General features: G+C 37.9%; 1 protein-coding gene across 1 annotated transcript in view; it reads left to right on the plus strand.

Annotated features, from left to right (window-relative positions):
* Nucleotides 1–13,242, plus strand: part of SHC3 (SHC adaptor protein 3) — a 119,208-nt gene that overhangs the window by 60,163 nt on the left and 45,803 nt on the right. Inside the window, exon 5 of the mRNA XM_045021593.1 lies at nucleotides 10,483–10,553. Within this exon, the coding sequence (XP_044877528.1) occupies nucleotides 10,483–10,553 (71 nt within the window). The remainder of the gene's footprint in view (nucleotides 1–10,482; nucleotides 10,554–13,242) is intronic.

A 13,242-nucleotide genomic window follows, 5' to 3' on the forward strand; every position in this document is an offset into this window, starting at 1 on the left:
ACAAATACTAAAGTTCCTAGTGCTGTTGTCTAGATCGACTGTTTTATAAAGTGAGTTTAAAAAATATCTTGGACTGATTCAAAGAAAATTTGGAATCTCTCTTTTTTTCCCCTGAAGTCCATTATGAAAATGCTGTCTAATTCTACTGTGCTAATTAAATCTAAAGCTTATGAAGCATACCTCTTTTCCATAACAATTTTAATAATATGTTAACAATGACCTCATTATCAGAAAACCAAGCAGACAGTTCAGAGAACAAAATGGAGAAAGTGCCGAATTGTAGACTTCACGGAAAGCCCAAATGAAAGTAATGAGGTACCATTTAAAAAAAAAAAAAAGCATACATACACTATGGAATGTTTGCAGCAATTGATTTTTTTAAAAGTGATTTCTGGGAGGCATTGAACTCCTCCATAGAAAATGCATCTATGTCCCCTAAATCCATTTGCTATTACAGTTATCCAAAACTATCCTGGCGTTCAAATAGAACGTGGCAGTCAAACAGTAGACTGTTATTCACCAATTAAGGATTAATAAAGCATATGCCATATAGATTACATTTACATTTGTTCTACCTGTAGTTAGCACAAGATAGTAATTGTATTATGTACAGCTTTAGTTAGTAGTAAAAAACTAGTTAACTAGTTCCCCTTTTCCAGAGCTACATCATCTGTTAGCTGACTGCATTTTTGTGATCATTTTCTCCATTTTAGAGGCATGAAAAACTATTGACAATAATATTTAATAGTGGTTTAAACTAGTGTAGATGTTCTGTACTGCAATATTGCTTTCTTTGTTTGGAGCAATTTGTGACAATAAATTCACAGCTGAAGGGGTCAAGTAATTTGTTGTTAAACTGTAAAGACTTGTTTTCAGATTTTCTGTTCCATTTCTATTCAATTAATCTTAACTTAGAGTTTTCTGTCTGGGCTAGAGCATGCATTCTGTATAGTCCTTAATGAGAAAAAGAAAATGAGAAATTGACTTTTAAACTTTTGTGTATAATTACATATTGCTATAAGATTTACCAAAAACTGCAAATGTTTGGAAACACTAAATAGTACTTTTTTGCCTTTTCAACTATAGTGTGTTACATGCTATTATTTTTATACTGTAAATATATATGTTGTTGGCACTTGTTTTACTATTAAACAAGACCAAGATAAATGGTTTTATCTCACCCAGAGTGAACATTTATTAATGAACACAATATTAGTGAGTGTATGACTCAATGAGGTGCACAGGGAGGGAATGGGAATGCACAAGAAATCTCCCCCAGCCTGTGCAAGAGCCTGTCACAGTGTAGTCCCTATGCTTCCCTCAGTGGAGTCTGTGGCACCCTGTGCACCAAACAAGCAAGGAGGAAGTGGAGCACAGCAAAGCAGCATGAGTATGCTGCATTGCCTGAAGGAATGTAGCAGCCGGCTCCCTCTCCCTGTAACCTCAGCAGTTGCAGGGGGAATTCTGCCTGGAGCTCCCCTGGACTAGATGCTCCACTGCATCACCCTCCAGAGCACAATGTGAATATAATGCATGGCTGAACCCTTAGAAAATATGCTGAAGTCTTGATGTGAAGACAAAAAAAAGTCAAGTTAAAAGAAGTTGTTACTAATCAGCTCTCTTCAAATTTATATGTTTCTTTACACGAGGCACAGCGCATCTTTGTGAAGGGGGACCATTAGAAGTCGAGGAATCTAACTGCATGAATACTTTTTGTTATTATATAATGTACAATGTTATATGTACATAATTGGACTCAAAATAGGGGAGGCTTCAATAGCCATCTCACTTAGAACCTAAATAGGACATTTAAAGCCAAATATTTACATCTTAAAGCACCAGAAAAACTAAATTCTAAAGTGCTGAGCTAAAACAGTCTGGCTATTACTCACTTGCATTTACTTCCTATTCTCAGACCTCCACTGTTACCTGCAATACTTTCTAGTATCATTACCTGCTGTATGCTAAATGACTCAATCAGTCTCAATAGGTCCATTACAATGTGGGACCAGGCCCACTTTAAAACATCCCAGATACAAATGCCTCCTAATTGTTATAGGATGTTTGTTTCTGTTCCAAATGTAGCACCAGGTTGTGTGTGGGTTCACAAACGTGGGAGGTAAAGTTTCTCCTCCTTATGCCTTGTGCATGGGCCAGTCAGAATGTGATGTAGAGTCATTGTTCCATGCTGCCAGTGGTACTAGCCACGACGGAGTCTAGTGGCAAGGGACAGGGTGAATTTGAGGCAATGCCACCTACTCCTTCACCAGAGGAGGTGTAGCCAGATGCAGTGGAGTGAACATTATCCATTTAAAGTGTGACAAAGTGTTGTTGCATCATATGTTCCCTAAGAATCTCAGGAGGGAGTCTGAATGAGTTAGCCAGAATTCTTCCTGGGGTTCCAGCTGCAGCATAGCTCCTCCATATCTCATCCAACTCACAGACGTGCCTTTTAAGGCACATTTTAGCTCTGAGGAGTGAGAGGACAAACCCTGACTTCCGTAGGAGATTGCCTAAGTAAGAACTTCACAATTTACCCGTTAAAGATTATTTCCCACAAAACAGATCAGAGATTCTCCTATTCTGCTTTATCTGGAGTGCCTGTAAAGCACGAGTTCTCATTCTAGGAGTCATGACCAATCTCTCTTTTTACACTGGCTGGATGGAAGTAGGATCCCAAAACTATGGAGGGGTAGGAGAGGGAGGCCTGAAACGTTCTTTTCTTATAACAGGGTCACAGCATGGAAAAATTGAGGAACCACTGCTTTAAGGCATATCTATGAGGGATCATCTGCCAAGAAAAATGTATCTCAAATAAATTAAATAGTTTGGGATAATCACTTTGGCCTGATTTCCCCCCCTCCCATGTCACAGTGAGTAATGCTTTAATTCATGTGTCATCCCATTGACTTAAATGGGACTAATGCCAGAATAAGTTATTACTCAAGTAAGGATAGCAGACGTGGCCACGTAAGAACTTAAAGCAATTGCACATTCATCCTGGAGACAATGGTGTACTCCCGAAGCTCTTTCAATCTGGAGTGAAAGAGGTATCTATTTTTATAACTAGAGCAAAATACCCTGCAAGGAATAACAAAACAGGTCACCTTTTTGCTAATTATTTCAAATTCTAGAAATCCATTTCCAATATTATTGCCATCAAAACTGTTAAAGGATATATTGGCACTGTGTTTCTTTAGACCAGTGGTTCCCAAACTGGGGTTCACAAAATGTTACAGGGGGTTCTCGGGGGAAAAAAATCCCTAATGGCGGACAGAGCTGTCCCTAGGAACTCCAGGCAGCATGGGGCCAGCAGCCCGGAGCCCCTGGACTTCCAAGAGCTAAGCAGATCAAAGCAAGCATATCACACTGAGGAGTAGGGTGACCAGATGTCCCGATTTTATAGGGACAGTCCCGATTTTGGGGGCTTTTTCTTACATAGGCACCTCTTACCTTCCACCCCCTGTCCTGATTTTTTATACTTGCTGTCTGGTCACCCTATTGAGGAGATTTAAACTTCAAGACTCCTTATAAAAAATGGAAAGGGAGGTGGATATTTTTTGCTGTTTTTAAAATTAAATAGGCAGCTAGTGATGTTTTTAAAATTATTATGAAGAACAAGTTTAAGCTTTGTTGTAACCTGTGTTGTTTGCCTGGACTGCTCAAGACCTGAATGCTTGTGTAGGAGGAACTCTTTGAGTTGGCTTCTTAAATACTTTCATGCTGGTTTCACATGATACTTCTTGATGAAACATAGGAGCCTTGTCTTATAACAGGCTTAATCAAAGTGATCCAAGATCTCACTTTCATAGCTTGTAAGAGTGTTGCCATTTTCATAATGTAATAAAAATACTGTAATGATAAATAATAATTAATAAATAGTGTGCAATAAGCATGTCATAAAAACAAATTTTATATTTCCAAGATTGCTGCTTTTATAATTTATACTCCGGTAAAGGAGAAAATCCCTGGCAATATTCATTTTTAGGAGGGGATTTGTGAGACTTGACAGTTTAGTGAAAGGGGTTCACAGTTGTTAAAGTTTGGGAACCACTGCTTTAGACAAACACCGCCTAGTGGCTTGTTGCCATATCTTTGAAGGCCCAGTCTTCTGAGGTTCCCAACAAGCTGTCAGTCACCAGGCCTAGGACTCCCATATGCATTGGCATGGATTGTATAACCCAAGAAGTGTCTCAAAATATGGAAATCAGTGATTTCCCCCTAATTCTCCACAGAAGTTTAATAGCAATTGCTATAGAAGGGTTATGTGACTAAGACATCATTAATTTTACAAATTCAGAGTTTACTAGAAGGATATGGCTATGAAGTATCATAGGTATTTGAAATTAAGCTATGATCTGCTTGTGAAGTAAATGACCAAATGTATTTTGTGATGCATTATCTCTACTTTTTTATGATAGATTCTTACTAATTGGCTAGATTCAGTCACTTGCAATGTATTTTCCAATTGCCATCAGTACAAATTAGTGAGCTGCTCAACATAATAAATGTTCAGTTAAAACAACAATTTAAAAACATTAATTACCAAAATGGCTTTGTGGCTTGAGTACTACAAGGGTAGCAACCTGTTGACTATGCTTCCTTGGTGGTGGGATGCACTGTAAATGCAGTTGTATTATGAAAAGAGACTGTAAAAATGGCATTGCAGGGCAGTAAGCTTATTGTTTCTCAATGATGTCAAGTACAAATATGCTCATTATACAAGATGTTTGTAACTGCCAACCCTGGAAACTCAACCTGGGACCTGAGAATCAGTCTGGGTTCTTTTATGATCATGTATCAACACCAGTTGTAAAATGTAAACTGCCCAAATTAGGCTCTCAGTTACAGCTGATCAACCCTGCTCCTTTAATGACATTTTCACAATCCCATTGCCTTTTAGCTATTAATGATGGTCCCTGCAGCTAGAATTTAGTGAACAATCTTGTTCATGCACAAACAGGAACCAAATCCTGTTCATTCACTCTTAGTCATATTGTGTAGTACTAATAAGAGTAAAATGCAGCACAAGCTCAATTTAATAATGAAAGTCAAGTGATATCACTTTGACTACACACAAGGAACAGATGTGGTGAGTCGATATGTGCCATTTTTACATAGTTACTTTCCAAAATAGAAATATACTTTAAGCCTGAGCATCAAGAACTTGTGCTTCTAGTGGGCTTATTACAGAGTATGTTCCAATATATTTTAGACCATTCTTCTTTCAAATATTAGATGTATTTCAACCCAGAACCCAAGAACATTGAGGCTACTTCATCACGGAGCTATCATCAGTAGTTTACACAACAACTATATCAGCCTTTACATGTGTTAGGATCTGAAAGGTTACTTACATGGCAGTAACCATGTCTTATTTGCTAACACAACCGTGCTATCTCTGACATAGTTTGTACATGGTGCTATGTACTGTTGGTACAATCTGTAATGTCATGAGCTATGGGACTCCATTGATGACAATCATCTTGTTAAGCAAATGTTGCTAGTCCATTTTAGCTCATTAGGAAGACCTGTATAGTACTGGTGAGCTAGGTATTGATGTCCCAGTTGCTCAGCTGCAGAGGTTGGGAGTTCTAACCTTGTTTCAGACTGATTGAAGGGGTTTGCTCAACATTTGTGAGAGAGATATGTAATATAGTAGTCTGGCTGGATTCCCAACTGCTATTCGAAAATCCGGTAGCAGCTATGGGCAGGTAAGCTTTTTCCATCTATGTATGGACAGGAGGCTCTGGTATTTCTTTCGGGTGCAGATGTTGCACCTGTCATCCATGCCTTTGTCACTGCCAGACTAGACTGTTGCAATCCACTCTACGTGGGGCTACATCTTTGTACATTTTTATTAGCAATGTTGGTATTTCTTTAATCCCAGATTCTGACTCGACAGTAACATGTGCATATTTCTTGGAGTGGAGGATTTCTTCTAGAAATGTAGTGTGATGAATAAGGCTACTATGAAACACTGAACAATAATTTTTAACATTCCCTGTGAGCAAAAACTGGCTGATAGTGCTTACACTCTTCGACTTTTCTCTTCACTCCAAACACTTGATTACACTGAACACTCATTTCATGGAACCATTTGTTCCCCGTAAACACAGAGAAAATTCTATCCTGTCTAGCAATAACTATACATTGACTAAACATTTTCTAGATATTTAAAAAATAACACTGATGTAAAAAAGGGATACTTCAGGTGGCCTTTAGGTGTTCGGCTCCTAGAAAAATCAGGCCACCTGCAGAGGTACCTAAATATAAATTTAGCATATTAACTTTATGCTCTAAAGCCTGAAAATGTTGTTGTAGGTGCCTGGGTTGCACATGCAAAATATGTGGATACAAACAGGTAATGACACCTGCAGAAACATGCAGTTGGTCTCTCAAATATATTTTGCATTTTTAATTTTAGGTGGTTAGGCCAGATGCTCAGTTCGTGTAAATCAGTGTAACTCCACTAACTTCTGTAGAGCTGTGCTTGTTTAAAACAACTGAGGATCTGACCTTTAAAGTTTGGCTTCATATTTGCTGACGCCTTTTGCATCAAGATTTTACAAACTTCAAAAACCAGAAGGTGAGATACAAGGGAAGTGTAATGGCACAAAAAATAGATATTGAAACAAATCTATCCCCCAAACTGTAGTTTCTTATACTACAATAACAAAAAATCAACTAACTCAAGTAGTCACTCAATCTTTCATTTTCCTCAATCTTTAATATTACTCCAAGATATAATGATTCCAATAACCTTTTATAGAGATAAATTAAAAGACAATATATGCTGGATATATGAAAACAAACAAGAAACTCTCTAAACTTGTATGCTCCTTTATAAGACACTTTGTCAAGATTCCAGATAATATAAAAAGCAACATAATAGGGCTGTCAAGCGATTAAAAAAAATGAATCACGATTAATCGCGTGATCAATTGTGCGGTTAAACAATAATAGAATATAATTTATTTAAATATTTTTGGATGTTTTCTATGTGTTTAAATATATTGATTTCAATTACAACACATAATACAAAGTGTACAATGCTCACTTTATCTTTATTTTTATTACAAATATTTGCACTGTAAAAAACAAAAGAAATAGTATTCTTTAATTCACCTAATACAAATACTGTAGTGCAATCTCTTTATCACAAATGTTGAACTTACAAATGTAGAATTATGTACCAAAAAAACCCTGCACTCAAAAGTAAAACAATGTAAAACTTTAGAACCTACAAGTCCACTCAGTCCTACTTCTTGTTCAGCCAATCACTCAGATAAAAAAGTTTGGTTACAATTTGCAGGAGATAATGCTGCTCATTTCTTTTTTACAATGTCACCTGAAAGTGAGAACAGGCGTTCGCATGGCACTTTTGTAGCTGGCATCGCAAGATATTTACATGCGAGATGCACTAAAGATTCATATGTCCCTTCATGCTTCAACCACCATTCCAGAGGACATGCATCCATGCTGATGATGGGTTCTGCTCGATAACGATCCAAAGCAGAGCAGACCGAGGCATGTTCATTTTCATCATTTGAGTCAGATGCCACCAGCAGAAGGTTGATTTTCCTTTTTGGTGTTCAGGTTCTGTAGTTTCTGCATTTGAGTGTTGCTCTTTTAAGACATATGAAAGCATGCCCCACACCTCATCCCTCTCAGATTTTGGAAGGCACTTCAGATTCTTAAATCTTGGGTCAAGTGCTGTAGCTATTTTTAGAAATCTCACAATGGTATCTTCTTTACATTTTGTCAAATCTGCTATGAAAGTGTTCTTAAAGTGAACATGTGCTGAGTCATCATCCGAGACTGCTATAACATGAAATAAATGGCAGAATGTGGGTAAAACAGAGCAGGAGACATATAATTCTCCCCAAAGGAGTTCAGTCACAAATTTAATTAACACATTATTTTTTTAACAAGCATCATCAGCATGGAAGCATGTCCTCTGGAATGGTGGCCACAGCATGAAGGGGCATACAAATGTTTAGCATATCTGGCACATAAATACCTTGCAACACCTACTACAAAAGTGCCATGCGAACACCTGTTTTCACTTTCAGGTGACACTGTAAATAAGAAACAAGCAGAAGTATCTTCCGTAAATGTAAACAAACTTGTATGTCTTAGTGATTGGCTGAACAAGAAGTAGAACTGAGTGGACTTGTAAGCTCAAAAGTTTTATATTGTTTTCTTTTTGAGTGCAGTTATGTAACAAAAAAAATCTGCATTTGTAAGTTACACTTCCACGATAAAGAGATTGCGCTACAGTACTTGTATGAGGTGAATTGGAAAATACTATTTCTTTTGTTTATCATTTTACATTGCAAATATTTGTAATAAAAATAATAATATAGAGTGAGCACTGTACACTTTGTATTCTGTGTTGTAATAGAAATCAATATATTTGAAAATGTAGACAAACATCAAAAAATACCAATTTAAATTTATTAAATATTTTACAGTTTAACAGTGTGATTAATTGTGATTAATTTTTTAAATTGTGATTAATGTTTTTTAGTTAATCGCGTGAGTTAACTGCGATTAATTGACAGCCCTACAACACAATAATCCTTTAATCAGAAATTCATAACTTCACTACAAAAAATTTCTTGATTAGACTTTGGGACACCCATCTCTCCATTATTCCAAAGAATGCTGGTCTAATTTTCTGCTTTGTTACACCCAGGGGCGGCTCCAGGCCCCAGCACACCAAGCGCGTGCTTGGAGTGGCATGCCGCGGGAGGCGCTCTGCCGGTCGCCGGGAGGGCGGCAGGGGGCTCCGGTGGACCTCCTGCAGGCGTGCCTGCAGAGGGTCCGCTGGTCCCGCGGCTTCGCTGGAGCATCCACAGGCACGCCTGCGGGAGGTCCACCAGAGCCACAGGACCGGCGACCGGCAGGGCGCCCCCCGCGGTGTACCGCCGGGCTTGGGGCAGTGAAATGGCTAGAGCCGCCCCTGGTTACAGCGGTTTAACAGTAGCATACCTCAGTTGACTTCACTGGAGTTACACTGGTGTAAAAACAATGTACTAGAGCGAAGGATCAGGCCTGTTATCTATAGATCTCTCTCTTTAACTATGTATTTTGTATGGCTTGATTTTCAAAAAGTCCGGTGGATAATCGTGCATCTAATGTCCATGTGCTGAGGAGGTATTTGTTCACGCAAAAAACTAATTATAGAAGTGGATTCTCCAGTCTGCTAAGGTCACTTTACTGCTTGTGCAAAGTAGCTTTAAACTGGCCAGAGCTTTGCAGTGGATGATTTCCCCCTGCATAGGGGGAATTTATAGCCATCTCTCACCCCTGCTCCCTTTGCACTCCTAGCGTAAGCGGGATGAAGAGGCATATTGGTGTGGGGCAAGGTGGAGTTGTGGTAGAACTGAGTTCTGTCATGCTCAGTCTTCCACTGGTGGGATAGAGGTTGGACCTAATGGAGAATCAAGGCATTTATGTCTAACTGGTCACTTGCACATGGAAATACCTGATGTAAGCTTATAATAATTTGGAGAGTTTTCATGTACAATTACATACTTTGCTTTCAATCAGGTCGATAATACTTTTTGCATTTGTCTGAAAGTGATCTGGTTGGCATGACCATTTCCTAGAACAATTTCGAATTCCACCCCTTTTATTTTTTCAGTTAGATTTTTTTTTTAACATGACAGCAAGGCAGATTGTATTCAGGCAGCCATGTGTTAGAATCTGCTTGAGTAAGATATTTCTAATTTTGCAGGATTATCTTTAGAACAATAGATAGATGGCTGTCCATATGTCTTTTCAGGGGTTTTCTGAACTGAATTTACAAGCAGTTGATTAAAGGATTAACATGTTGCTTTTCACATCATCTGCTTTATAAAGAACCCCATATCTGTGACCCTATGATACTTAGGAGTTTGGGGAAGGGCAGATAATGTGCACATCCACTTATTGCAATTGCATGTGCAGATCAGATGTTTGCACATGCAAATACTCAATTGTTTTTCTCACTGACCATTTACTCTTTCAAATATCTGATTTGGGGTGTAGTTACATGCAATTGTATGCCTGACTTTTTGATAATCTGGCCCGTAATATATGGCTTTGTTTATAACAAATTGATGGTAGACATGACAATATCTTGGCATATTTTTCAATTTAACTCCTTTTTATATTGATATTATTTGTATTTCTTTGAATATCTTCAAGCCTAGTAAAGAATATGAATGTGAATGAACTACTAAGCAGTACATTATGTACTGTGTATTAAAATGAGATTAGGCATAAAAAGATATGTTGACATATACCTAAATTGTAACTAAAATAGAACAGCCCTGTGACCCAGAGAACCTAGTTCTGAAAAGCTAGCTTACAAATGATAAATCAGATGTAAAACAAAGATTGCACAATTACTTTTCTTGATTAATTGTTTCTTCTCCTAGAGGTCAGCAGTGCGTATAATACATACTTTATAACTTTTCTTTCTTCCTGCAGTACTTGGGGTGTATAGAGGTCTTGCGCTCAATGAGATCTCTTGACTTCAATACAAGAACACAGATTACAAGGTAAGACTTTTTGCAAATAAATTCACATAGTTAACTCTTGTATTATCTCCAAACAGTCAAGCATATGATTGGAGAAGAGCAAATATGTAACCAAATGTTTAGACTCTTTGGGCCCATTCTTATATTTTGCATTAAAAGGTGGGCATCTTAAATTCGTGTAGCTCCAAAGGAACTTAAAGAGTATTTTCTGCATGTTCTTCTGTCCTTTCAGGCCCCAGTTCAGCATAGCATTTAAGCATCTGCTTAAGTACATTCCTGTTCAGCAAAGCACTTGTTTAGGTATGTGCTTAAGTCCCATTGAAGTCAATGAAACTTAGCACATGCTTACCGTTAAACAAATACTTAGTACTTCACTGAATAGGGATGGACTGCTGAATTGAGGCCTCAATGCCTGAAATGCTAAAAAGCCTTAAGGAATTTTCTGTGTATATATTTTTAATTTTTCCTTCTGAAACCACACAAAAGAAGGGTTAATATTTTTTAAAATTAAAAATCCATAGTACAGAAAATATAAATGGAAAGAAATTAGTAGAATGGCAAATACAAGCGTATTATTCGTTCCGGACAATCCATAATAAATAGTAAACATATACTGGGTAGACATCAGAATTTCTAAGCACAGCATTTTTTTAAATTCATCACTAAAATATTATCCTGCTTTTACAACATTCTCCATGAATAATTTTATTTATAAAGAAATTCTTTAGGGAGAAATACAGCAAATGTTCGTTTGTATACATTCTAGTTTTAGGGCCTGATCCCATTCACTTTGAATCAGGCCTCCAATGTGGCAAGATGCCAGTATCTTCTAGCATTTGGACAGTATAGCTTCCAAAAACCATAGCCAAATCAGGTGTGTCAGATCCATGGCAATAAACCATTCTGTTTGAAAAGAAAAATATAAATGGGATTAGTGGAGAAAACTGTTGCCTTTTTGAATTCAGGGAGATGGGTTGTGAAGGGTGATTCTGGAAAATACCTCCCAGTTTCTAGTGGTCTATCTCAGTCAAAGAAGACATGATACATCTGTTATTAAACTAATATCTCTCATGCTTGGATGTCATTCTTGTAGATTCCATGGACCAGATTCAGAGCTCTTGTACAGGGGTGTAATTTCACTGACTTAAGAGAGTTGCACCTGCATGCACCAGCTTTAAGTTTGTCCCCATGGGTATGACTGCACTGCAGTTGGAAGCCCACTCAAAGTAGCAGTATGGATGTTGCGACTTGAGCTCTCAAGCCCATCTGACCCCCTGGGTCTGAGCTCAGGTGGCTAGCCGGAGTTTTCGTCGGAGCCTCAACTTCTGCACTGCTATTTTTAGCATGCTGGTTTAAACTGAAGTCGCATGAGGCTTGCTCCCAGTCCCAGCTGCAGTGTACGCATACCCTATGAGTCCTTTAACTGGGTGCTCAGATATTATGATGATGAGGGGGATAGAGAGAGAGAGATGACAGAACATTATAATTTCCTGTCAAACATTCTAGGCCTTAGAAGACATTTGAGAATATTTCTTGTAAGCTGTCTCCATGGTCTCTCTGTATGTGTTTCCCCAGTATTCACAATAATGGCCTTTTTAAGTGACTTCATGCCAGACAGAATTTTAGTTCTGACACAGGTGGCACATTTGTACTTACCACTTGGAAAGTTAAGTGACACTGGCTTATAAAACAATTTGTAATAGTTACTTGCTTTAGTATTTTATATCTGAATATGAAGCACTTATTTTTTGGTATACACTTTCCTTGGTTTAGTATTGCTTTTTTCTCCAGTAACTAGTTGAAAGACTCACTCTGCCCCTAAAACTCAACCTTATTTGCCAATCAGAAAGCAGTATACTCTGCAGTCATTTTTATGTGCAAAATGTCACTGTTCCAGTGTTCTCTGAGCTCATGGTTATTTTTAGCTTTAACTGTGAAACATACATTTGGAAAATGACATTTTTCTGTTGACGTTGTAGCATAGCTGATCACATGCTGGGCACTTCCTTGGCTCATATTCTTTTGACCACATCTAAAACATAAGAAAAGTTGCAGGCAGAAAACCTTATGTTGCTTGGGGATTCTGATTTTTTTTTTAAAAATGATGTCACATAGACTCACTCCTCGGATCCATTCATAGGGTCTGATCCAAAGTCCACTGAAGTCAGTTGGAGCTTTGGATGAGCTTTGAATCAGATGCTAGAACCTGAATCTGTATTTCACTAACATTAGAAATAATCACGGACATTAGAAATGCCTATGGCTTGGGTTATGGTTAAAGCAATCACCACAAGCAGTCTCTGCCTCACTTTGTAATTTTGTACTTCACATCATACAAGCTTATGTTTGATTAAGAAGTCATGTATTTCCCTAACCTCACCTTTGAGCTTTAACCTTCATGGTAAAATGTCACATATGCACAACTGGTTCCTGCTGACCTCACTTACAAATAGAAAACAGAAGTCTCTAATAAGTCACATTTATTCTAGGATTGTAATAATTCTATAGTTCATCCGTAACCAGTGCCAAATGCTCTGTATCATTGTTCTTGATTCTTCTATAAATGTTGTATACCTGCTGTGCTACTGGGCCTGCCAAGTGAGGCATTATCATTGCTTGCTTGTTAGCTGATTTCTCTGCAGCTCCTTCACCAATGAGAATCATTTGAAAATTTGAAAACCTTTGTGTAGTGGATCATCGGCAGCAGGGA

The sequence above is a fragment of the Mauremys mutica genome, chromosome 6, assembly GCF_020497125.1.
Source record: "Mauremys mutica isolate MM-2020 ecotype Southern chromosome 6, ASM2049712v1, whole genome shotgun sequence".
NCBI classification, from domain to species: domain Eukaryota; kingdom Metazoa; phylum Chordata; order Testudines; family Geoemydidae; genus Mauremys; species Mauremys mutica.